The 25,843-nt window shown below is 41.2% G+C and overlaps 1 protein-coding gene across 1 annotated transcript in view; it reads right to left on the bottom strand.

Annotated features, from left to right (window-relative positions):
* The window catches only part of LOC102417369 (cytochrome P450 4X1), a 47,861-nt gene extending 36,208 nt beyond the window's left edge, over positions 1–11,653 (bottom strand). The window contains exons 1-2 of the mRNA XM_006087279.3: positions 11,317–11,653; positions 383–524 (exon numbers count right to left, since the gene is read on the bottom strand). Coding sequence (XP_006087341.1) covers positions 383–524; positions 11,317–11,496 — 322 coding nt within the window. The 5' untranslated portion in view covers positions 11,497–11,653. The remainder of the gene's footprint in view (positions 1–382; positions 525–11,316) is intronic.
* Between the last annotated feature and the right edge of the window lie 14,190 nt (positions 11,654–25,843).

Here is a 25,843-nt window from a genome sequence, read left to right as displayed (position 1 = left end):
GCATTCAGGGCTATATACTGAATTGGCACAGCAGATCTACTTCTGAATCCCTCTGAACACTTACCCTCAAGAAAGGGGCGGGCTGAGGAGTGTTGATGACACCGAAGTCACAAAACCAAGAGAGGAAAAGAAAGCCCGGGGTGATTTGGGGGTGCCAGCTGGGCTTTAATACAGTGACCTAAAAGGGCCCATGGAGGTCTGAACTAGAGAGGGACTGGGGTTGTGCGGAAAGGATTGGTGGGATGCCTCCCAACACTTCCTCCAGTTCCTCTTGAAGGCTTAATACCAATCTTTGCTTCAGAATTCCTTTAGAATCCTGGCTATGGGTTGTGCGTATCACTCCCAGGAGGATGAGGTTGCTGAGATTCATTCCTTGTCTTACCTGTTCTGCTCAGAAATGTCTTTGCATAGTCCGGGTCATAGATTTGGAAAAATACTTCAAAGGGCCCAATCCAGGCAGGAAAGCCACACGGGTATTTTTTCACAAACTCTTCAATTGACTCAAAATCACCATCCCGAAATAACTGCAGTGAAAAAAGTGAAGGAAATTAGAGGTGCCAACCAGTCTAGACTCATCCCCTCTTACAGAGCTGAGCTGAGTTCAGGGCCTGGGTAAGGTCACCAGGCAGAGGGACCTAACACTTTTTCTGGAAGTGGGTGAATATGCTTTTCTTGGGATTCCTAAGCTTGGGGTATAACATTCTAAACAAGGACAGCGTGTTTATTTTCTCAATATAAATACATGTTGTATTCCCAGACCAAGTCACTGTCAGATGTGAGCTGTTTTCCCAGTTGAGCGGGTGAAGGGAGTCCAGTCACATGCCCTGCCTCACCTGCCACGGTCACATGCTTAGATTAGGAGTGGCATCTGAAAGCTGAAAATAATTTTTTTTCCTGTGTGGAAAGCTAACTGTTAGTGGGTTGAACATGATGCATCCATCCAGCTCACCATTCCCTCTCCCTTTCCTCTAATTATTGATGAGTGTCTTTTTTGTAATAACTTAATAGTAAATACTTCTCTCTAAAAACCTGCCAACTCCATCTACAAAGAAAATCCAATTCTTTTTTCGTATAACAGTAGGAGTTTCATTTATATAGGGGTGTGAAGCTTGACGCAAACTCAAATGCAAAACGCTCAGCCTACCACCACTTCTCATATACTCCACCTGCCCCTGTGCAGCCCTTATCCAAGCATCACCTCCTCACCGTAACTGAACTGCCAAGCCATGACCATTCTGCCCTGCCGACCAGCAGAAAGATAGGAAAGTAGGGTGTTTGAAACAACTCCATCATGGCCAATCTGATCTCTCCCCAATGCTGACAACTGACAACATTCTATTTAGCCAGTGATTCTTATCTACCTTTAAGTCAGTCCAAATGCCTCTGTGTGGAGTGAAAGTCTCATCACGTGTGACCCAAGTCCACACTAGTAAAAGGTTTCAAAAAGAAGAAGTCAAAATTACTGCCTAGATAAATTACAGGATTTCCTGTGGCTCGATGCATGTAATCTATCTTCTCACTCTAGTTCAGATAACTGTGTGCCAGCTGGATGTAAGAGATAGATCTAAAATATGCCCCCACTTTGGATATAAGCTCTTGCTTTGAACTGGATCTATTTATTTCCAATGTCTGCTAAAATTGCACCTAGGCCCTGCTGATGCCCAAGAATACGGAAGCAAATAATTGTAATTTATATATAGATAAAACAATAAAAACAAACTCATATGCAAAACTAAAAAAATAAAAAAGAAAAGAAAACCAAAAACCTCCTTTCACCCTCTAAGCTGGGAAAACAGCTCACAGTGTATGTCATCTGACAGTGACTTGGTCGGGGAATACAACATATAGTTATATTGAGAAGATAATTACACTGTCCTTGTTTAGAATGTTATACCCCAAGCTTAGGAATCCCAAGAAAATTTATAAATCAGAGTATAAATACTACCAATAGAAATGAACTTTTTGCCTGATACACAGACTGCTACTAATGGTTCATTTAAATAGTTCCATTCAGTCACTGACAATAGATTCGTTTATATTGGCTTCTTGTATAACATGGGGTGGGAGAGGTGAAGAGACCTATACCTTCTGGAACCTAAAATGTTTTGCAATGCAAAATAGTTCCATCCTCTCCTTGCGGCTGAGTGATGAATCAAAAGGAACGTAGTCTGGCCGGCGTGCTCAGTGGTTGAGTGTCCTGTGAAGTAGGACAGTGGTCAGCAAACTGCGGCCCCTTGAGTGTGGCTCTTCCACAAAATACCACGTGCAGGCACGCATGTACAGTGCGATTGAAACTTCGTGGCCACACTCAAGGGGCCAAAGAGCCGCATGTGGCTCGAGAGCCGCAGTTTGCCGACCACTGAACTAGGAGATTGCGGTTCAAGTCCTGGTCAGGGCATATGCCCAGTTTGTGGGCTTGATCTCCAGGGTGGGACTTGCAGGAGGTAGCCAATCAACAATTCTCTGTCATCACTGATGTTTCTATCTCTCTCTCCCTTTCCCTTCCTCTCTAAAATCAGTTAAAGTATTTAAAAAAATTAAGGAACATAAAGCATTAAAAAAAGGTAAAGAGGTAGGGTTGGTAATATTAGCCAGCTTGATATATCAGCCAACTCCAATTTTCAAAACTCTGAGAGAGGCCTCCCTTAAACACAAAAAATAATTTAGTGACAGTCAAGAGGAATACTAGTATAGACTTTAAAATATCATGAAGGCAAAGACCAATCTGAATGAAAATAAAACCATTCTATTTATGACTAGCGAATAGAAGAAAATATTCAGAAACAAATTTAACAAAAAATGTGTAAAACATGTAGTCTGAAAACTAGAAAACCTTCTTGAAAGAAAATTTAAAAGACTTAAATAGGTGGAAAGACACCCATGTTCATGGATCAGAAGACTTAATATTAAGATAGCAATATTTCTCAAATTGATCTACAGATCCAATGAAATCCAAATCAGAATTACAGCTGGCTTCTGGCTTCTGTGTAGATATTGGCAAACTGATGCTAAAATTTATATGGAAACTGGAAACATTGAGAATAGCCTAAATGTCTTGAAAAAGAACAAAGTAGGAGAACTCATGCTTTCTGATTTCAGAACTAATCCATAAGGCAACAGTAATTAAAACAGTGTGGTATTGGCATAAGGATAGGCATAAAATGGAGTTAATGACCAATCATACACGATAAAGCCTTCATAAGCATCTGAAAAGTAGAGTCTTGAGACCTTCCTAGTTGATGAACATGTGTAGGTGCTAAGAGAGTGGCACACCTGGAGAGGACATGGAAGCTCTGTGCCCAGTCCCACATAGTTTGTCCAATGCATCTCTTCTATCTGGATGTTCATCTGTAACCTTTATCATACCCTTTTATGATAAACCAGTTATCGGTAAGTAAAGTGTTTTTCTGATTTCTGTGATTTCTTCTAGCAAATTAAAAAATATATTTTTATTGGTTTTAGAGAGGAAGGGAGAGGGAGAGAGAGAGAGAGAGAGAGAGAGAGAGAGAGAGAGAGAGAGAGAAATATCAATGATGAGAGAGAATCATTGGTCGGCTGTCTCCTGCATGCCCCACACTGGGGATCGAGCTCACAAGGCAGGCATGTGCCCTGACTGGGAATTGACCTGTGACCTCCAGGTTTACAGTTTGATGCTCAACCACTAAACTATCCTGGCTGGGTACCTTCTAGCAAATTAATCCAACCTGAGGAAGGGGTCATGGGAAACTTCAATTTATAACTGATTGGTCAGAAGCACAGGTAACAAAATGGACTTGCAATTGGCACCTGAAGTGGAGGTGAGGACCGAGCTCTTAATCTGTGGGATCTGATGCTATTTTCAGGTAGATAGTATCAGAATTGAGTTAAATTTTAAGACACCCAGTTAGTGTCACAGAATTGCTTGGTGTGGGGAAAACTGTAAAACATCTGGTGTCAGAAATGTTGTGGATGTGGTAGTGGTGTAAGAGTAAAGTAGATACACAGAAGGAGGACTTGGCTTTCCCTACTCAGGTGCCCAAACAATTTAATGGGGGAAAGAATAGTCTTTTCAACAAATGGTGTGGGATAACTGGATATCCACATTCCAAAGAATGAAGTTGAACCCCAACCTCACACAATATACAAAACTCAAAATGGATCCGAAATCTAAATAAAAGAGCTAAAACTATAAAACTCTCTGTAAGACACTTTAATTTAAAAGGTCACTTGGAGAAGAAGTGATAAGAATTTAACTTTGAATTTGGCAATTGTTTCTTAGATATGACAACAAAAGTATAAAAAGCAAAACAAAAGAAAAAGTAGATAACTTGAACTTCTTTGTTGTCTTAAGCTAGTCAGTTTTAGGATTTTAAAAATGCTTTATACTGCCTGGCTGGCGTGGCTCAGTGGATTGAGCATCATTCTATGGACCAAGAGGTCCCAGGTTCAATTCCCAGTCAGGCCACATGCCCAGGTTTCGGGCTCGATCCCCAGTAGGCGGGGTGCAGGAGGCAGCCGATCAATGTGTCTCTCTCATCCATGTTTCTATCTCTCTCGCCTTCTCCCTTCCTCTCTATCTAAAAATCAATAAAAACATTAAAAAAATAAAAATGCATTATAAGGTAATTAATACGAGAATAAATGAAGAATAAGATAAACTCTTGGAAATTAAAATTATGATAACCAAAAAAAAATTTTAATCCTCATCTGAGGATATTTTTTTCCATTCATTTCCAGAAAGAGTGGAAGGGAGGGAGGAATGGGAGAGAGAGAATGAGAAAGAGAAACATCAATGTGAGAGAGACACATCAATTGGCTGCCTCTGGCATGCGCCCCTACCTGGGCTGAGGAGCCTGTAACTGAGGTACATGCCTTTGAGTGGGAACTAAACCCACGGCGACCCTTGGGTCCGAGGGCTGACACTCTAACCACTGAACCAAACCAGCCAAGGCATGATAACTAAATTTTAAAAATTGTAGAAAGATAAAATCAAGAAGAGAAACCAAGATGGCGGCATAGGTAAACACCGGAAATGGCTGCCTCGGACAACAACTTCAAAAATACAACGAAAAGACAAAACAGACATCATCCAGAACTACAGGAAGGCTGGCTTTTCTTCTACAACTAGAAGGAAAGAGAAAAGCACACTGAGACCCCGAGGAGCTGCGGAAGTAAAGTGCAGAGGTATGGAGGCGCACGCGAAAGGGGCTGGTACCTGAGGACGCAGCTGTCTTTTTGAATCGGGAGGGAGTCACAAGCTCCCGACTGCTCTGAACTCCAGTTCCGGGAGGTCTCTGGGGACCCAGGACTCATATGGGGAGAAACTGGACTGTCTGGCAGCAGGCAGAACTCAGAACTCGAGGGCGGCTTTCCCTCAGAGGTGCTTGCAGCAATTACCGGGACACTGAGACTCGCGGCCCCTTAGGGCAGGGCTAAGGAGCAGCCATAGCTGCTTGCTCCGCCCTGTTGCTTCCGAGACCCCGCCCCACCCAGGCTGTGGCAGAAGCTTTTGCATATGAATGCCCTGGCCCTTTGCAATCTGAAAAGTACCTAACAAACTGCAGCTGGGCCAGACAGACCCAGAACTTCCAAGAGAAGACCTAAGGCCCCACAGCAGCTTGCATTGCTTCACAGCTGGGCCTCATCTAGGCACCTCCAAACCCCCCAAAAAAGGAAGGGTAATCTGCAGATCTCTTCGTAGCTCCTGCTGGGTAGCCTTAGGCAGAGGCTAAATTAGCACCTCCTTAGAACCAAGAGCCAGTGTACCGAGTGGTCAGAGTGGGACCATCCAGATTACAACTCCTCAGATCCATAAGGGATACACTCAGGGGGCAGACTCAGTGAGCACCAAAGCCCCACTGAAACAAGTCTTGCCCCATAAGGGTGTCTCCAGCACAGAAGTTCTCCCACTGCAGACACAGCCGATTCTCACAGCCAATTGGCCTGGAGGTCAATTCCTCCCAGTGATACCTACAACAATCAAGGCTTAACTACAAGACTGTGCACATAGCCCACAAAGGGGTGCACCAAGAGTGTCCACCTCAGGTAATTGGGGAGGCTGAGCCACTGGGCCCTATAGGACACCTAGCACACAAAGCCACTCTACCAACACAGGGAAGCATAAAAAATGCGGAGACAAAGAAACAGGTCACAAATGGCAGAAATGGAGGAAAGCAAACTACTGGATATAGAGTTCAAAACCACGTTTATAAGGTTTTTCAAGAATTTTATGGAAACAGCCGATAAATTTAGTGAGACCCTGGAGGATATGAAAAAAGACCAACTAGAAATTAAGCATACACTGACTGAAATAAAGAATAATATACAGAGACCCAATACCAGACAAGAGGATCCCAAGAATCAAGTCAAAGATTTGAAATATGAAGAAACAAAAAATTCCCAACCAGAAAAGCAAAAAAAATAAATAAATAAAAGGAATCCAAAAATATTAAGATAGTGTAAGGAGCCTCTGGGACAACTTCAAGCGTACCAATATCAGAATTATAGGGGTGCCAGAAGAAGAGAGAGGGCAAGATATTGAAAACCTATTTGAAGAAATAATGACAGAAAACTTCCCCTACCTGGTGAAAGAAATAGACTTACAAGTCCAGGAAGTGCAGAGAACCCCAAACAAAAGGAATCCAAAGAGGACCACACCAAGACACATCATAATTAAAATGTCAAGAGCAAAAGACAAAGAGAGAATGTTAAAAGCAGCAAGAGAAAGACAGTCAGTTACCTACAAAGGAGTACCCATACAACTGTCAGCTGATTTCTCAACAGAAACTATGCAGGCCAGAAGAGAGTGGCAAGAAATATTCAATGTGATGAATAGCAAGAACCTACAACCAAGATTACTTTATCCAGCAAAGCTATCATTCAGAATTGAAGGTCAGATAAAGAGCTTCACAGATAAGAAAAAGTTAAAGGAGTTCATCACCACCAAACCAGTATTATATGAAATGCTGAAAGGTATTCTTTAAGAAGAGGAAGAAGAAAAAGGTAAAGATAAAAATTATGAACAACAAATACACATCTATCAGCAAGTGAATCTAAAAATCAAGTGAATAAATAATCTGATGAACAGTATGAACTGGTGATTATAATAGAATCAGGGACATAGAAAGGGAATGGACTGACTATTCTTGGGGGAGGGGAAGGGTGTGGGGGATGCGGGAAGAGATTGGACAATAATCGTGCACCTATGGATGAGGACAGTGGGTGGGGAGTGAGGGCAGAGGGTGGGGTGGGAACTGGGTGGAGGGGAGGTATGGTGGGAAAAAAGAGGAACCAATGTGATAATCTGAACAATAAAGATTTAATAATAATTTAAAAAATTTAAAAAAATCAAGAAGCAAATTTTTGAATTTTTTTAAAAATAGAGGCCAATCCAGGAGGTGCATATTCAACCAATAGGAGTTCCAGAAAGAGAGAAGAGAAAGTTTCAGAGGGTGATGGGAAGGAGGTATCAAAGAAATTGTACTATTCACTATTATTGTTCTGTTCCTAACTCTTCATCCTTACCACTTCAATGCATACCATAACCAGAACTTTTATTTATTAATGTAAGGGCTGCCCTTAGCCACTGGAGCCTGCTTTGTTGCCTTCATAACAATCTAGAAGTGCTGGAAATTTAACACTCCTTAGGACCAATCTTCTAGCAATGACTGTCGGGAGTTAGTCTAAAAATGCCCCAGTTTCTCTACTCTTCAGGCAGGATAACTCTGAGTTATACATACTGGCTACCAGAGTTTGCCTGTGGGATTAAACTACAGTTGGCCACAGTGGTAACTTGTTTGAAAGCCAACCTTATGTTGACTGCCTTCTCATCTCTATCTCAACTGCCAAATCCTCTATCAAAGTTTCCTGGAATCATCTCCAAAATAAAATACTTGCTCTTGAATCCTTGTCTTAGGGTCTTATGCTGGGAAAACCTAAACTAAGACAAAGATTTTACATAAAAATTTCCCAGAACTGATTAATATGAGTTTCCAGATAGAAAAGATTGCTGACCAAAGCATCAGAGATAATAATTCAACAAACAAACCAACAAACCTAAGTGCCACACCTAAGGGCATCATAATTAAATTTCAGAACACCAGAGGCAAAGTGAAGATTTTAGAGCTGTTAGAGAGAGGGAGAGAAAAGGATTATATAATAAAGATTAATAATTAGATAGGGGGGAGAATTCTGGAAAGATGGCAGATGAGGAAGCACCAGTAACCTGCCTTCCCACCTAGACAGCCACTGCACTGGCAGAATTTGTCAAATGTACCTATTTTGTAACTCTGGAGTCTATTGAAGGCTTGCAGCTTCCAGGAGTAAGGTTTGGACTGTACATTGCAGTTAATTTTTGTCAGTTTCAGCTCTTCACACAGTAGCAGCTACCCATTCCCCACCCCCAGTCCCATAGCAAACAGTTACAGGTGTTCCGGGAGCAGCTTGGACACAGCGGGGTATGGAGGTGTACGTGGGGGAGAAGCACCCGGTTCTACAAATATTGGGAATTACTTCTTCTGATCACAGGGGCCCACAATGAGGATAACGGTCATTTTATTGTACCTCCTCCATTGTTGCAAGCCCCCTTGCTCTCACCAGCTGAAGTGACTTCTAGAAAATTTTAAAGGCCAGTGCCCTTTTCTTCTGGCCATTTTCCTCTTTTTTTTCTTGTTTGTGAGCTATACATTAAAAACTAGGACATTCAAAAGCAATTGTATATATAAGGAAATTAGAAAGTGGCCACACATGTTTTAAGGAAAGGCACAGGCCCAGAAAAGATCTGAGAAGACATTAAATTTACACCTCATGATGATCCTTGTTACAGGGAGAGCTTACAACAATTAAAGAAACAAAAAACTAAAGCAAAGTGCCCCCTCATCAAACCCTGGAAAAGGGAGAGAATCTGATTTCTTAAATAATCATATTATTATATTGAAATGCCTAACTTTCAACAAAAAATCACAAGGCATACAAAAAAACAACAAGAAAATATAACCCATTTAAATAAAAAATTTAATAAATAGAAATTGACCCTGAAAAAGACTCAAGGGCAGCACTATTAGATAAAGACTTCAAAACAACTGTGTTACAGACGCTAAAGAACGAAAGAAAGATGTGAAGAAAATTTTAAAAAGTGATGTATGAACAAAACACAAAAATCAACAAAAGGATAGAAAACCTAAAAAATGCTGGTGATTAAAAGTACAGTAATGGGAATGAAAAACTCACAGAGGGATCCAAAAGCAGATATAAACAGAAAGAAAAAGTATCAATGAACTTGATAAAATGATGGAAATTATTGAGTCTGAGAAACAGAAAGAAAAATGATTGAAGGAAAGTGAACAGAGCTTAAGGGACCTATGGGATGGCATCAAGCTAACCAACATACAGTCTCAGAAGGAGAAGAGAGAGAGAGAGGGATAAAGGGAACAGTTGAAGAAATAATGGCTGAAAACTCCCCAAATTTGATGAAATACATAAATATAGACATTTAAGAAGCTCAGTGAACTCCAAATAAGATGAACTAAAAGAAACCCACCCAGAGACACATAATCATACTCAGTGGATAGAGCGTCGGCCTGTGGACTGAAAGGTCCCGGGTTCGATTCCGGTCAAGGGCATGTACCTGGGTTGCGGGCACATCCCCAGTGGGAGATGTGCAGGAGGCAGCTGGTCGATGTTTCTCTCTCATCGATGTTTCTAACTCTCTGTCTCTCTCCCTTCCTCTCTGTAAAAAATCAATAAAATATATTTAAAAAAAAAAAAAAAAAAGAAACCCACCCAGAGACACATAATCATACTTTTGAAATCCAAAGACGAAAAGAGAACCTTGAAAGCAGCAAGAGGGAAGTGACCCTTTACATACAAAGGATTCTCAATAAGATCAGCAGCAGATTTTCCCATCAGAAACTTTGAAGGACAGAAGACAGCGGTTTGATATGTTAAAGTGCGGGGCAGGAACCAGGTGGAGGAGGGCAATGGGGGATAAAGGGACGACAACTGTAATATTTTAACAATACAGATTTTAAAAATACTCCTGAGAGGTACTCTTTCATTCCTGTTTCACAGATAAGGAAACCAAAGCATATACACTGAGTGGCCAGATTATTATGATCACCCCATCAGTACAATGAAGTGAATTAGTTATGCAAATAATAATAATAATAATAAAACCTTGAGAGTATTTGCTTAGGAAGTTTTCAATATTCAGTATTTTTGGAAGTGTCAATGAAGTCAATGAAGTACTGATGGGGTGGTCATAATAATCTGGCCACTCAGTGTATAGGTGCACTGTGCAGTTCTAAGCCATTATTTTACCAACATATATTCTGCAATAAAATAATCTCATGGTAAAAAACAAAAAACAAAACAAAAAACCCCACAAAGTGCAAGGCACAGGCACACACCACACACACACACAAACACACACACACACACACACACACACACACACACACACACACTCACACAACCTATGTCCAGCAAAACTGTCCTTCAAAATTGAGGCAGAAATGAAGACATTCCCAGATAGACAAAAGCTGAGGGAGGTTATTACCACTAGACCTGCCCTGTAAAAATGCTCAAAGGAAAAATGAAAGGACACAGGTAAGTAACTCAAAACCACATGAAGAAATAAAGATCTCAATAAAGGTAAATGCATGGACAATTATAAAAGCTAGTATTATTGTAATAGTGATTTGTAACCCAATTTTTGTTTTCTATGATTTTAGAAATTAATGCACTTAAAGGAATTAGTAGTCTATATTTTAATAAAACAAGGAATCAGGGGTAGGAGTGGATTTAGATAACAGGAGAGACCAAAAGGTAACAGCCTTCCTCTACCATACAAATTTAAGTCAGTCAGTATTTTGTGAGTGAGTGGCTGGGGCTGTTCCCTGCTTCACGAGAACCTTAGGAAAAGAAAGTTAATTTTTTCCAGTTGAAATAGCTTAATGTTGGCAACTATTGAGTCCAATGTTGCACATTTTCTCCAATTAATAACTATTATTTAGGATAATACTTCCTAAAAATATTTTAACAATACGCGTGGAAGACTTTTTAAAATGCAGTACATAAATGCAAGAGATTGGTGAAGCAGACCTGAGTTACTCCATGCTTTCTTTTCCCAGATTCAGCTCCAGGGTGTTTCCCTTCCCCTGTAGGGCTGGGAGGGAGCAAAAAGAAAAGATGCAGAGATCCATGAGGTGGGCCAGAGAGGTCTGTGCAGGATGGAAGGATGGGAGGAAGGATGGGAGGAAGGGAAGAAGGGAAGGAAGCAGTCGCCTCTCTGCCCGCCGGCTTTCCAGCATCCTCCTTTGTCCCTCTCTTCCGTCTCACCTTCTGGTGGCCCGTTAACCAGTGGAGCGGGGATGGCCCTGGGAAGGGGCGCAGATCTCGCAGTAGCTGCTGCCTCCGCAGGAAGAGCTTGATGGCCTGCAGCAGCACTAGGGTCAGGAATGACACGAACACCAGGTAAAAGGGCCTTGCCCAACGCATCTCCAGCCAGGAGGTCTCCATCACGCTGCTCTGCGGATGGCCGGCAGTTTCCAGGCACCCGGGAGAGGATGAGCTTTCCGAAGCCTGGCGCTTGTGGGGATCACGCAGCCCCGGAAGGAGGAAGAGCGATGGGAGCGGCAGCTCAGGCTCTGCCAGAGGAGGTAGGCGCAAGTTGCAGGATTTCCAACCCTTTATCAAGGGATGCAAATCGTCATTCAGGACGACCTCCTACAGGATATCCTCCTGGAGTATCATATTTCAAGAGTGACTGTTTTCAATCAAGGGAAATTTGAAGTCAGGTTTTGAAATAATGCCAAGCTTGAGGTCATCATTTTTCTTCATTGCCACAGTTAAATGGTAAACTGCGATACAAAAAGACCTTCTTTCCACTCTGAAATTGTATCAAAACCCACAGGGGTCTCTGGACTAGTGGTGGGCATGTATAATCATTATATTTATAGAGTGTGGCCTGACAAGTGGTGTGCTGGTAAATGTTTTACATGTGGTGCTCACTCTGATTTCTAGTGTTTGTGAATGTCCACCGTATTCTATTTCAAGCTGCCGGCAGAGTACCCTGAATGGTGAATTGGGAAGAGATGTTAAGTAGCATACCATTGTACAGTAGTTCCATCATATACATGCAATCAGGGACCTCAACATAATTTGTGGATCACAGTACAAAATGAAAACGTGTTAAAAATTTATTAATGAGCTGTAACCAGTTTGGCTCAATGGATAGAGCATCAGCCTGCGGACTCAAGGGTCCCAGGTTCGATTCCGGTCAAGGGCATGTACCTTGGTTGCGGGCACATCCCTAGGAGGGAGTGTGCAGGAGGCAGCTGATCGATGTTTCTCTCTCATCGATGTTTCTAACTCTCTATCCCTCTCCCTTCCTCTCTGTAAAAAATCAATAAAATATATTTTAAAAGTTTATTAATGAGATGAAGACAGTTGAGCACTAAACCAAACACACACCCTTCTGAGTGCAAGGTCTGTGTGACTGCTCAGATTCCATGCCCATGAATAGAGCTCTGGACTCAGGAGACATAACTTCTTGAGCATACCCAATAGGAAATGTAGTAAAGTAGTTAGAAAGGAATGAGATTTTTATTACTTAGTAGATGCTGAAGTAGGATCCAACAGACCCAGCTTTCCAAGTTGCTGTCCCCGACTCCCAGCCTTCTTTATAGGCATTTTCCACAATTCACTTAATCATTCGTGTATTATTGCTAAGATAGGCACCTGTTAAATGTTGGATTTACAGCTGTAAACAATAAACACAATCTCTGTTATAACTTCTTATTCTCTTCCCTGTCACTGCCTCTCCTGCGCCCACCTCGCACCCCTCCCCTCGCACCCCTCCCAATCACCAAGCACCTACACCACTCTTTGGAGCTAGATTTTACTTGGCAGGTTAATGGTTAAGACAGACTCCAAAGGCAGTTACTTCATCTGGCCCCTCGATTGTTCTATTTTGTACCACAACTGTTTCAGCTCTCTTTTCCCTAGACCTTCCCACCTCTTGCCTACCTCCGTCCCTCAGCTAGAAGTTATTTGACAGTGTCTCAGAATAATATGGTTTTTAATTTATTTTTAAAATATGTTTTTATTGATTTTAGAGAGGAAGGGAGAGAGAGATAGAAACAATGATTAGCTGCCTTGTGCAGGGCCCCTACTGAGGATCAAACACAGGCATATGCCCTGACTAGGAATCCAGCCAGAGACCTGGGATGACACTCAATCAACTGAGCCACACCCTCGGGGCAGAGTCATGTGGTTTATACAATTAATGTTGAGTACATTGGCAAGCAAGTTTTTAAAATATTGAGGAAGCAGTGAAATTTACATAGCAGGTTTCATGCAGAGGGCCAAGAATACATGGTTCCATCATTTTCTTCCCAAACAACCTGGTGGTAAGAGAATGGAAATTTTCTGGAAGGAGGCATAGAGCTAATCCCACTCTTACTGTACATGAGCCAGTGCTGGCAATGCCAGGAAACAAGGATCAAGGGTAAGCCTTCCCTAGGGACAGTTCACAGTCTGGTGGAGGGGACAGATAGGTAAGCAAAGACATACAGTAAAATGAATAAATGCTATAGTTGGAAGGATTCCTATGGATTATACAAGCAGACACTGAGACACTTGAAATATAAGTTGAGTGCCCTGGAGACAGGCTCAAGTTTGAAATGTGTTCATTGGAAGCAGCTGTAACCATAGCTGTTGAAATGATTGATAGAGAAGCTAAAAAAAAAAAAAAGTAGCTTGAGAAGTGAATATGATGGCAATTAATTGAGACTGTGGAGAAAGTATTAAAAATTCTGAAAAGTTTGGCTATGTCAAAAAGGAGACTTCGGCTGGTACCCAGTTGTGGATTTGAGAATAGAAGGAAGTTAAGACTCTCTTTCCCCCCTCTCGCTCCCAATTCTTGAAGAGTGAGAGAGCTTGGAATTGGTAGTGCAGTCACTGGCCTTGAAGTAGAAGGAAGAAGGAAAGGTTGGGACAGAGGTAGAGTTTCACATTTTGTGGCATTTCATACCACAACAGAGAATAGCCCAAAATGTAAATCTCATTCACAATCTTCCTTTTATAGACAGTTTTCAATTATATTAACTCAATTTTACAACTTCAAGAACCAGCCTTTCTCTTTTTAATATAAATGTGCCAACTCAAAATAGTTGAATTTAAAAGCACATTGAGGTCATCTGATCAAGAATACACTTTGCTGATGGAGGGTAAATGAGTCGGGAGGCTTTGGCTAGAAATAAATGACAAAGATTAATTCAAGGGTCTTAGGGTTTGCAAACCCGAATTGCAAGTGGGAAATACCCACAGTATAGCAAAGAAGAAAGAAAAGCTGAGAGTTCTTACAGTAAAAAGTACATTTTGAGGAAGAATCCGCCCTGCATTCTTAGACTCTGGATTGGTCTGAGATGATAATCTTTCAGATCCAATGTTCTAGATAATGGATCTCAGATGGTCTGGAGATATGAACATTCTTTCCTTAATCCTTCAGAGGGTATAGGAGATATATTTATAGAATTATAGATAGATATAGATATTGACATGGCTTTATATATATTATATAGACATAGATAGATATAGATATAGATATAGAGATACAGAGTTCAAAAGTTTAAGTTCCCAGGCAAGCTAAAGCAAGAGTAGAATCATTTCCTCATACCTTAACCCACTTGATTTGGTAATTTAAAATTTTTTTCATTCTTTTCCTCAATTTGTATAACATTAAGTTAAATAAATTCTCAATAATAATTTAACAATTGCCTTCAGTAATCCCTCACATTTGTGCAATATAAAAATAATAATTTTCTCTGAGTATCAATAAATAACATACCTATGGGCATGAGAGCCTTGGCTAAGCTGGACTCTCATCAGGAATAATAATAACATCAAAAAATATTGAACACTTACATATATATCTCCATCCTCCCAGGTAGGCATTACCATACCCCCATTACAGATAAACAAATTGAAGCCTAAGGAAGCCAAGTAACTTGACCTAGGTCTGTCCTCTGTATCACATGGAGCCTCCAAGGTTTCATAAGACCCCTCTCCTGCCAGTTCTTCTCATTACACAGACAATATTTTATGATATTAATCCACATTTATTATTGGCTAAATATTAACATTTAAAAACAAAAAGGAAAATCCACCTGAATTATACATTTTGAAGTGTTCAATATTACCAAATTCATATAATTTATTTCTAATTAGTTTTCCACATGACCAATATACATATTTCCTTAAATTACTTAAACTCCTGAAACTTAGAGCAGAGTTACCTAGTCCAACTAAAATGAATTCTGGGCTTTGCTCAAAATTAGAAAATATACCCAAGTCCCTACATTATTGGAAAACAGGACCCACACTTCTCTGTGGACACCAAAAGAGCTTATTTTTCTACATGTAAACAGCACATAACCAAACCTCTATATAAACAAATATTGAACCTTAAAACTTTAAAATAAAACTTGACAAAGAATAAAGTTAAAAACATGGCTTGTCTATAGGAGCGCATCTTTAAAATTTTTTATTGTTGATTTTCTTACAGATATATTCCACCCCTTGCCCATCTCTACCCAGCCTGGCCCCCGACCACAGTACTGTGTGTGCCCATGGACTATGCATATATGTTCTTTAGCTAATCTCTTCACCTTCTTTTATCCAGTCCTCTGCACCTCCCTCTCTTCTGAGTTCTTCAGTCTGTTTCATGTATCTATGCCTCAGGTTCTATTTTGTTCATCAGTTTATTTTGTTTATTATATTCTACATGTGAGAGCATATGGTATCTGTCTTTCTCTGACTGGCTTATTTTGCTTATCATAATAACATCCGGGTCCATCCATGCTGTCACAAAGGGTAAGAGTTCCTTCCTTTTACAGATGCATAACATTCCACTGTGTAAATGTACCACAGCTTTTTTATCCATTCATCTACTGATGGGCACTTGAGCTATTTCCAGAACTTGGCTATTATAAACAATGCTGCTATGAACATAGGGGCGCATATATTCTTTCTAATTGGTATTTCAGAATTCTTATGGTATATTCCTAGAAGTGAAATTGCTGGGTCCAAAGGCAGTTCTATTTTACATTTTTTGAGGAAACTCCATACTGTTTTCCATAGTGGCTGCACCAGTCTGCATTCCCACCAACAGTGTATGAGGTTTCCCTTTTCTCCACATCCTCACCAGCACTTATTGTTTGTTGCTTTTTGGCGGTGTGAGGTGATAGCTCATTGTAGTTTTAATTTGCATCTCCCTGATGATTAGTGATATTGAGCATTTTTTCATATGTCTATTGACTATCTGCATGTCCTCTTTGGAAAAGTGTCTATTCAGGTCCTTTGCTCATTTTTAAATTGGATTGTTTGTTGTCCTAGTGTTGAGCTATACAAGTTCTTTATATAATTTGGAAATTAACCCCTTATCAGGTGTATCATTGGCAAATATGTTCTCCCTTGCAGTGGGTTCCCTTTTCATTTTGTTGATGGTTTATTTTACTGTGCAGAATCTTTTTAGTTTGATGTAGTCCCATTTATTTATTTTTTCCTGTGTTTCCCTTGCCATAGAAGATATACCAGCAAAAAACATTGCTATGTGAGGTGTCTGAGATTTTTACTGCCTTTTTATTCTAGAATTTATATGGTTTTGCAACTACATAATTTGAGCCAAATTATAAATGTGTTACTACTTCCATTTTTTTCAGTTGTTGAACTTCCATGGTTATTAGCACTAACTCTATTAATCATGGTTATCCCATTGTGCCACTTAAAATTTTTAATATGAAGAAATACGGTCTACTATATCAACAAAGATTGGGATTATCAAAATAAAATTAGTGAAGAAACTGTTTTGTAAAACTTGCATATATGTTGTATTTATTATAATGATCTCAGCAGAATTGCAGAAGTATTAATTTTTCAATTTTATTTTTACTGAATTTATTCAAAGACTTAATTGTATTGGTAATATTTCTGATGGGTCACTTGATTTTTTCTTTGCAACATTTGTATTTTCTTATAATAGGTTTTTGTCCACTTGAAATAACTGGGTTGGAGGAAGAAATGCAAGTATTTCAGCATCTATAGTTTAGATTTTAAAGTATTATAATTGCTAAATAATCTCGCTGTCACCACATAACAAAAATGATGATTGATTATAACCCTTTTGCCTAAAAATCCTCACAGAGTTGGTAACATGTCAATCTGCATATGCTCAGCCAGTGTGAGAATTGGCATTTCTGCCCTGTTCCTGCCCTGCATTAAACCTGCCCAAGGCACGATATCACTGAGCCAATAAATGGGAGCAGGAAACTGGGATGTGTGGATTGATGTCTGCAAAACTTACCCTGCTTTGTTTCAGATCTACTTTCAAATCAAACTGCTGCCCAGCTTCCTGCAATGTGATGCCTCTGTAAATGGAACATTACTCCTGGATTCATGTGGTATTTAACTAAATGTCAACTTCTCTAAGCCTTAGTTCTCCCAATTGCAAAAGGGAATGACAATAGCACCTATCATCGACAGATATTGGGAGAATTACATGAGATGACAAATGAAGAACACTGAGCACTGTGTTGAAGCTGTGAGTGCACACATGAATTTCAGTATTGCAATTATTGGAGAATCAGGGGCTCTAGCCAGGGAGACCCAGGGAAGTGAAATAAGGTGCATATAGTTCATCCATTCAGTCATAAAAAAAATCTACACTAAACAAAAAAATATGTATTCTAAACAAATATATTCCATCAATAAACAAATATGCAAAGGGCTAGAGACATTGTCATGTTGCTTACTAGCTACCACATATTTCCCACTTAGTGAATGTAAATTAAGTGAATGATTAAGCATGGTTTAGATCTTCTCTTAAATGCCTTAATCCTTACATTTTCAAAAACTCGGAATGAACCAGCTACAACAGCCCACTATTGAGAAAGTGGTGTAGTGGCCTTTCCCCTAGAAATGAAGCTAAAAGCTGGAAATTATTGTATGTGCTGCTAAAGAACTAGAAAACATAGTCAAAACCATTTTAGCAGAAAGAAGGATGTTCAAATGCACAGAAATGAATTAGGTAACAAGATTAAATAAAAGACTTTAATACTTAAAAAAAAATTTAAATTCTTTATTGTTTAACTAGAGGCCTGGTGCACGAAACTCGTGCACGGGGGTGCGGGGGTCCCTCATCCCGGCCTGTGCCCTCTCGCAGTCCGGGAGCCCTTGGGGGATGTCCGACTGATGCCTTAGTCCCACTCCCTGCAGGGAACAGACCTAAGCTGACAGTTGGACATCCTTAGCCCTGCCATGGAGGTGGGAGAGGCTCCCACCATTGCGGTTGTGCTCGCTAGCCATGAGCAGGGCTTTGGCTGAGCGGCACTTCCCCTGTGGGAGCACACTGACCACCAAGGGGCAGCTCCTGCATTGTCTGCCCCCTGGTGGTCAGTGCATGTCACAGTGACCAGTCGTTCCACCATTTGGTCGATTTGCATATTAGCCTTTTATTATATAGGATGGTCTTTGGTTATTTCCCACCCACCCACCCATGATCAGGGCAGGGGAGGGACAAGGGAGGTTGGCCAGACGGGGAGGGACCGTGGGAGGGCTCCAGGGCATGTCTGGCCCTTCTCACTCAGTCCCAATTGGCAGGACCCCAGCAGCAAGCTAACCTACTGGTCAGAGCACCTGCCCCCTGGTGGTCAGTGCGCGTCATAGCAACTGGTTGACTGGCCGACTATCTGCCTCTTGATGGTCAGTACACATCATAGCAAGTGATTGAGCGGCCTTAGCATATCATTAACATATTATGCTTTGATTGTTTGAACAGTCGACTGGACGACTGGACACTTAGCATATTAGGCTTTTATTATATAGGATGTATTACATAAATCTCCTTTTCCCCCATTGACCTTTCCCCGGCTGCCTCCAACCCCCAGTACATGCCCTCACCCCCCTCCTCATCCCATCTGTGTCCATTGGTTATACTCATACACATGCATACAAGTCCTTTGGTTGATCTCTTACTCCCTCACCCCCACCTTCCCTCATAGGTTGGACAGTCTATTCGATGCTTCTATGACTCTGTTTCTGTTTTTGTTCATCAGTTTATGTCGTTCATTATATTCCACTAATGACTGAGATCATGTGATATTTATCTTTCTCTGACTGGCTTATTTCACTTAGCATAATGCTCTCCAGTTCCATCCATGCTGTTGCAAATGGTAAGAATTCCTTCTTTTTTACAGCAACATAGTATTCCATTGTATAGATGTACCACAGTTTTCTAATCCACTCATCTGCTGATGTACCACAGTTTTTTATTTCTGACAAATTCACTTACTTTGGAGACAATCAGACTTTTAGACTCTTATTATTTTTCAAAAAAAATCCACACCTGCAGGCTTCCAGTCAAGGCAGTGGAGTAGGGCAATGCAGTACTCGCATCCTCTCATGCCACATCAAAATTACAACTAAACTACCAAACAATCATCATTCAGAACCACCTGAAGTCTAGCTGAACAGAAGTCCAATAACTAAGGATCTGTGGAAGAAGCCACATTGAGATGGTAAGAGGGGCATAGAGGCAGAATGAGCTGGTTGTATACCCATCTGTGTTGGTTAAAAATTGGGAGGTATATCTAGGCAGTGGAGGTGCCCCCTGAGGAGTGAGGGATCCCACCCCTACATCTGCCCCCCCTCCCAGGTTTACAATGCTGGGAAGAGAACCCCCATAACTTTTTACTTTCAAAATCAATAAGGATTGTAGCTGAGTGAGACAGAAGGCTGCTTCAGTCCCATGTGTTATTCTTAAAAGGCACACACACAGACTTACTTCGACTCACTTGCTCTGAGCTTCAGTTCAGGTACAGCCATCAAAAGGCTCCAGAGACATACTGGGAAGAACTGAAATATCTGGCTTCAGGGTTGCCAGAGGCTAAAACCAACAGTAGTTAGCATTATTGGAAGGCCAATGGACTTTGATATTCAGCAGGGCTGAAAATCAGCATAATATTGCCCTGCTTCCAGCTCAATGGCTCAAGGCAATTCCCTAACCTGATAATCCTTTTACTGTTTACCAAACTTTACCTTTGATTTGCTTGTATGCATTTCTAAAGGGTAAATGTGTATTCAAGTGAATAAAAGCTGACAAGACCAGGGTTTCAGTGAGCTTCTCCTCTAGAAAGAGGTTTCCACATGGTCCCCCATGCCTTCTAAATTCATATTTCTTGTCTAGTGTTTTCATTTGTGCACAGTCCCTTCTTCAGATCCTGAACCCTTGCTGCGAAAGGTTGCGGCAAGGGTAATGGCTTCAGGGGAAGTTTTCTCACAGACAGCAGTGCTGGCAAAGACCATTGTTCCTTTGCTGAGTCATCCCACTGACAGAATCAGCAGACAGGTGCCATACCTGTGTCTCCATCCACTTGGCTGACATTGTTTGCCCCTGTCTTATGATTTCCTGAGACCATGCCCCACCCAATTTGAACTTCCACTAGTACCTTTTTCATATAAACAGCTTTTTTTTTGGCTCATACTTCCTGAAATCTCTTAAAAATTCACAAATCCCAAACAAGCAGTATCTTGCCTCATAATGTCCTATACCTCTTGGTAAGTGGCCCCAGGACTCACATTAGTGGTAGCTGGCCTTAGTTTGAACGTTGGCCTCTCCTGGACACTTCCAAGCCCAGCACAAGTAGCAGCCATCTGTTAATTGCTCTGTAGCTCATGCTGAATGACCCTGAGCAGGGCACAGGCAGTGGATGACCTTGGCATGCTCCTCACAGGAGGCCCCGAGCCAGCACATAACAGTGAAAATCTTCAGATGCCACCTGAGCACCACTAGCTACCTCCACAGGCAACACCCTCATGATGTGGACTCACTAGGCCCCAGAGCTGTGCTGAAGCAAGTCCTGCTCTATGGGGTCACGCTGTATAGCATATCCTCTACTGCACTTCCAGCTGATCAGCCTGGGCATATATCCTTTCCATTGATGTGCCAATAGCAATCAAGCTGAACTACAACAGGAGGGTGTGCACAGCCCACACAAAAGGCACATCGGAGTGCCCAGCTCAGGTGACCCCTAAAACTGTGTCACTGGGTCCTATAGGACACTTACTACATAAGGCCACTCTACCAAAACTAGAATACAGAGAAGCTCAACCTGATAGATGGAAACAAACAAAGGGATACAGCCAAAATAAGGAGACAAAGAAATATGTCCCAAATGAAAGAACAGAATAAAATTTCAGAAAATGAACTAACAGAATGGAGACAAGCAATCTACCAGCTGTGGAGTTCAAAATACTTGTTATAAGGATCCTCCATGAATTTGGGGAAGAGTAGATGAACTCAGTGAGAATTTCAACAAAGAGGAAATATAAAAATGAAGATAGAATACATAAAAAAGAACCACTATGAAGAAATGAAGAATATACTAACTCAGTGGTTCTCAACCTGTGGGTCGTGACCCCTTTGGCGGTCGAACGACCCTTTCACAGGGGTTGCCTAAGACCATCCTGCATATCAGATATTTACATTACGATTCATAACAGTAGCAACATTACAGTTATGAAGCAGCAATGAAAATAATTTTATGGTTGGGTCACAACATGAGGAACTGTATTTAAAGGGCCAGAAGGTTGAGAACCACTGCACTAACTGAAATGAAGAATACATCACAGGGAATCAACAATAGAGTAGACAAAGCAGAGAGTCAACTCAGCTATTTGGAAGATAAGGAAGCAGAAAACACCCAATTCAAATAGCAAAAAGAAAAAAGAATTTAAAAAAATGAGGATAGTTTAAGGAGCCTCTGGGACAACTTCAAGCATAGCAACATTGGCATCATGGGGGTGACAGAAAGAGAACTGAGAGAGCAAGGCATGAACACCTATATGAAAACATAATGACAGAAAACTTTTCTAATCAGGTGAAGGAACTAGACATAGTTCAGGAAGTAGAGAGTCCCAAATAAAGTGAATTGAAAAGGGCCCACATAGATCAACCAAAGGACTTGTATGCATGCATATAAGCCTAACCAATGGACACAGACAACAAGGGGGTGAGGGCATGAGTGTGTGTGTGGGGGGTGGGAGGGTAATGGGATGAGGACACATATGTAATACCTTAATCACTAAATAAATTTTAAAAAAAAGAAAAGGGCCCACACCAAGACACATCATAATTAAAATGCCAAAGGTTAAAGACACAGAGAGGATCTTAAAAGTAGCAAGAGAAAAGCAATTAGTTACCTACAAGGGAGCTCCCTCAAGACTGTCAGCTGATTTCTCACCAGAAACGTTTCAGGCCAGAAGGGATTAGCACAAAATACTCAGAGTATTGCAAAGCAAGGATGTACAACCAAGATTACCCAGCAAGGCTATAATTTAGAATAGAAGGACAAAGAGCTGCCCAAATAAGAAATAGATAAAGGAATTCATCACCACCAAATCAGAATTACATGAAATATTACAGGGCCCTTTTTAAGAAAAAGAAGAAAAAAAGATAAAACATGTAATAAAGCGGCAATAAATATGTATCTATCAACAAATACTTTAATAAAAATGGATTAAATGCTCTAATTAAAAGACATATGGTGGCTGAAGGGGTAACAAAGCAAGACCCATATATACACTGTCTACAAGAGACTCATCTTAGAATGAAAGATATACACAGATAGAAAGTAATAGGATGGGAAAATATATTTAATGAAAATGGGGGGAAAATCTGGGGTAGCAATACTTATAGCAGTCAAAATAGACTTTAGAACAAAAGCTATAACAAGAGATGAAGAAGGGCTCAGCAATTCCATTTCTGAGTATTTATCCAAAATTTAAAATACTAAATCAAAAAGCAACACACATCCATTTGTTCATTGCAGCAGTATTTACAATAGCCAAGATACGGAAGCAACCTAACGGTCCATCAATAGATGAATGGATAAAGAAATGGTACCTATGGAATGTGACTCAGCCATAAAGAAGAATGAAATCTTGCCATCTGCAACAGTATGGATCATCCTGGAGGGTATTGTGCTGAGTGAAATAAGTAGACAGAGAAAGACAAATGCTACATGATTTCAATCCTATATAGAATCTAAAAAAATAAACAAATAAATAAACAAGCAGAATAAAAATAGACTCTTAAGTACAGAGAACATTTTGATGGTTGCCAGATTGGAGGGGGTTAAGGGCTGGGTGAAAAAGGTGAAGGGATTAAGAAGTACAAATTGGTAGTTACAGAATGGCCATAGGGATGTAAAGTACAGCACAGGGAGTATAGTCAATAGTATTGTAATAACTAAATATGGTGTCAGATTGGTACTAGATTTACAGGGTAATTACTTTGTAAGTTCTATGTCTAATCACTGGGTTATACACCAGAAACTAAAATAATATTGTAAAAATTAAACATTAAAAAAATAATAAGCCACACCTGGAACACAAGGAAGTAGAAATAATAAGAGCTGACATAAACATATCATTTTCAGAAATAGTCTCTCATTTGGTCCTCTCCCAATCTTAGGGCAACTTAAGATTCATTTCACAGATAAGGACATGGAGCCAAAGAGAGTTCCCAGACTGAGCCAAATGTGAGAGTGAAGCTAAATACGTGTTCCAGTCCCAGGTTGGTCTGTTGGAAGTCATTGCAAAGGGACTGGCATATGTATTGTAAAAATTAACAAAAAGAAACCTCATTTAAAATGAAATCAGGAGGCCAGAAGGGGAACTCTATGTAGTACATGGGTCACTGAGCTCAACAAGAACTCTTTTTATAAAGGCTCTCCCAACATTCTGTTCTTCTCTATAACAGACTTTCTTTTCTTTTGTTTCTCAAGATTTGCATGTGGTTCATCACTAGACCTCATGTCCAAAATTGTGATTCTTCCCAAATAAACCCATTTTGCTGGAGAAATATCTGGCTTTCTGTTTGTTTAAGGTCAACAGTATGTTTTACATTTGTGCCAGATATTTTCTGGCCAGAATTCTCTCAGAACCGGTTGGAGGGCATGCAGGAACTGCCAAGGAAGGAGGATGTAGGGAAGGAGAGAGTGGAGATCAGATGACTAGCCAGTCTGAAATGGACTAGGTTGAGAAATCAGAAAAATTTAATGTCTGGGATAGGGTTAAGTTACATAAGAGAGACCCACCTGAGGAGGTACAAAAGGATACTAATATCTGGGCCCAGATGGATGTCATAGTCAAGGTATGGATCCAAATGCCTACCATTAGTCCATATTTTGAAATTCAGGGTGGAAACCCCTAAGCCAATTCTCTTTATTTTAGGGCTCAGAAAGTATTTGTTCTCCCCCTCCCAGCCCAGTACGGCTGCTTCCTATGTGTACTTGGGATTTTTGAGGAAACTTAGGCTCTACACAGGGTCTGACTCAGACTTTTTAATGAGCCGAGTGGTGCCCCATGGGGTTAACTGGCACTATGTACCCTGAGGGGTTACTGGTGACTTTTCTGAAGTGTTGACAGGTCCTTTCTTTTCCTGTTCTGACTAACAAACTCCTGACTCTACCTTTGAAAACTATTTCCAATCTGATCCCTCCTCTCAAGTCATGCTGCTGCCAGGGTTATAGGTCAGACCTTCCAGCTAGTCACTCTGACAGCAAAATGCCTTTCACTCAATGGCCCGTGGGATAATGTCAATACCTTGCTTCAGAACCACCAAGGGTGTTAAGTAGGCACTGCCTATGTAATGTCCTCTTGCTCATTATGGAACGCATGGCTCATCAGACATTACGCCCCTTCCCTTACTTTCATCTTTGTCTCCCACTGCTCACCTGTCATTTTACTCTTCATCTACACTGAACCTGTCACCATTTCCTAAAACACCTTTGCCTTTGCTTTTCCTTCCCTCCTTAGACCAAGCCTTGGCAAGAGAGCAGGAATCCAGATCAGAACCAGGTTCATCAGAAACAGCTCCAAACCATGGCCAACCGACCCTTCACCACCACTCCAAGAGCTAGACCTAAAGAGAAAGGTTCTATTGATTTTCTTTCCCTTGTAGCTCCTGATCCAAAAGGACCAGGAGCTAGAACAGCTTCAGAAAAGGGTAGAGACATTCCCGTGTGCCTGTCCTCGCTGGCTATGGGGAGCAAGTTTAGATTCAGCCCTGACAACATGAAGGTGATCCTGGGAAGATTAGGTGAGAGCTGAATGGGAATCATGAATCCCAGGCAGGAGCAGCTCTTTTCTCTTAGGTACACATCCTTGGGTTGTGAAATTCTAGAAGAGACAAAGTTCTGCCATCATTACCTAAACCCTGTAACAAACCACCCTCCCAGCCTAAGGTTAACAATCCTATATAATAAAAGGGTAATATGCAAATAGACTGAACAGCAGAACAACCGAACAACCAATCAAAGCGTAATATGCTAATGATGTGCTAACGATGCTCAACCGCTTGCTATCATGTGCACTGACCACCAGGGGACAGATGCTCCGACTGGTAGGTTAGCTTGCTGCTGGGGTGCAGCCAATTGGGACTGAGCGAGATGGGCTGGACACACCCTGGAGCCCTCCTGGTGTCCCTCCCCGATCACTGTGGGGTCCCTCAACCTGGCCTGCACCCTCTCGCAATCCAGGACCCCTTAGGGGATGTTGGAGAGCCTGTTTCAGCCTGATCCCACAGGCCACTCCCCTTGGGAGAGCACCAGATGCAGGGCTCATGGCTGGGGAGCGCTGCTGCAGCAGCAGGAGCCTCTCCTGATCGGGACTGATTGGGCGCAAGCCTGAGGCAGGCACAGTGGGGCTGGGATGAGTGGGAGCAGCAGATAAGAGCAGGTTTTGGCCCGATCCCTGCAGGCCACCTAGAGGGGCCCCACCTGTGCACAAATTTGTGCGCTGGGCC

This window comes from Myotis lucifugus, unplaced genomic scaffold (assembly GCF_000147115.1).
Source record: "Myotis lucifugus unplaced genomic scaffold, Myoluc2.0 scaffold_37, whole genome shotgun sequence".
NCBI lineage: Eukaryota > Metazoa > Chordata > Mammalia > Chiroptera > Vespertilionidae > Myotis > Myotis lucifugus.
Note: the sequence above shows the minus strand (reverse complement) of the source record. Positions and strands in the feature narration are given on the sequence as shown.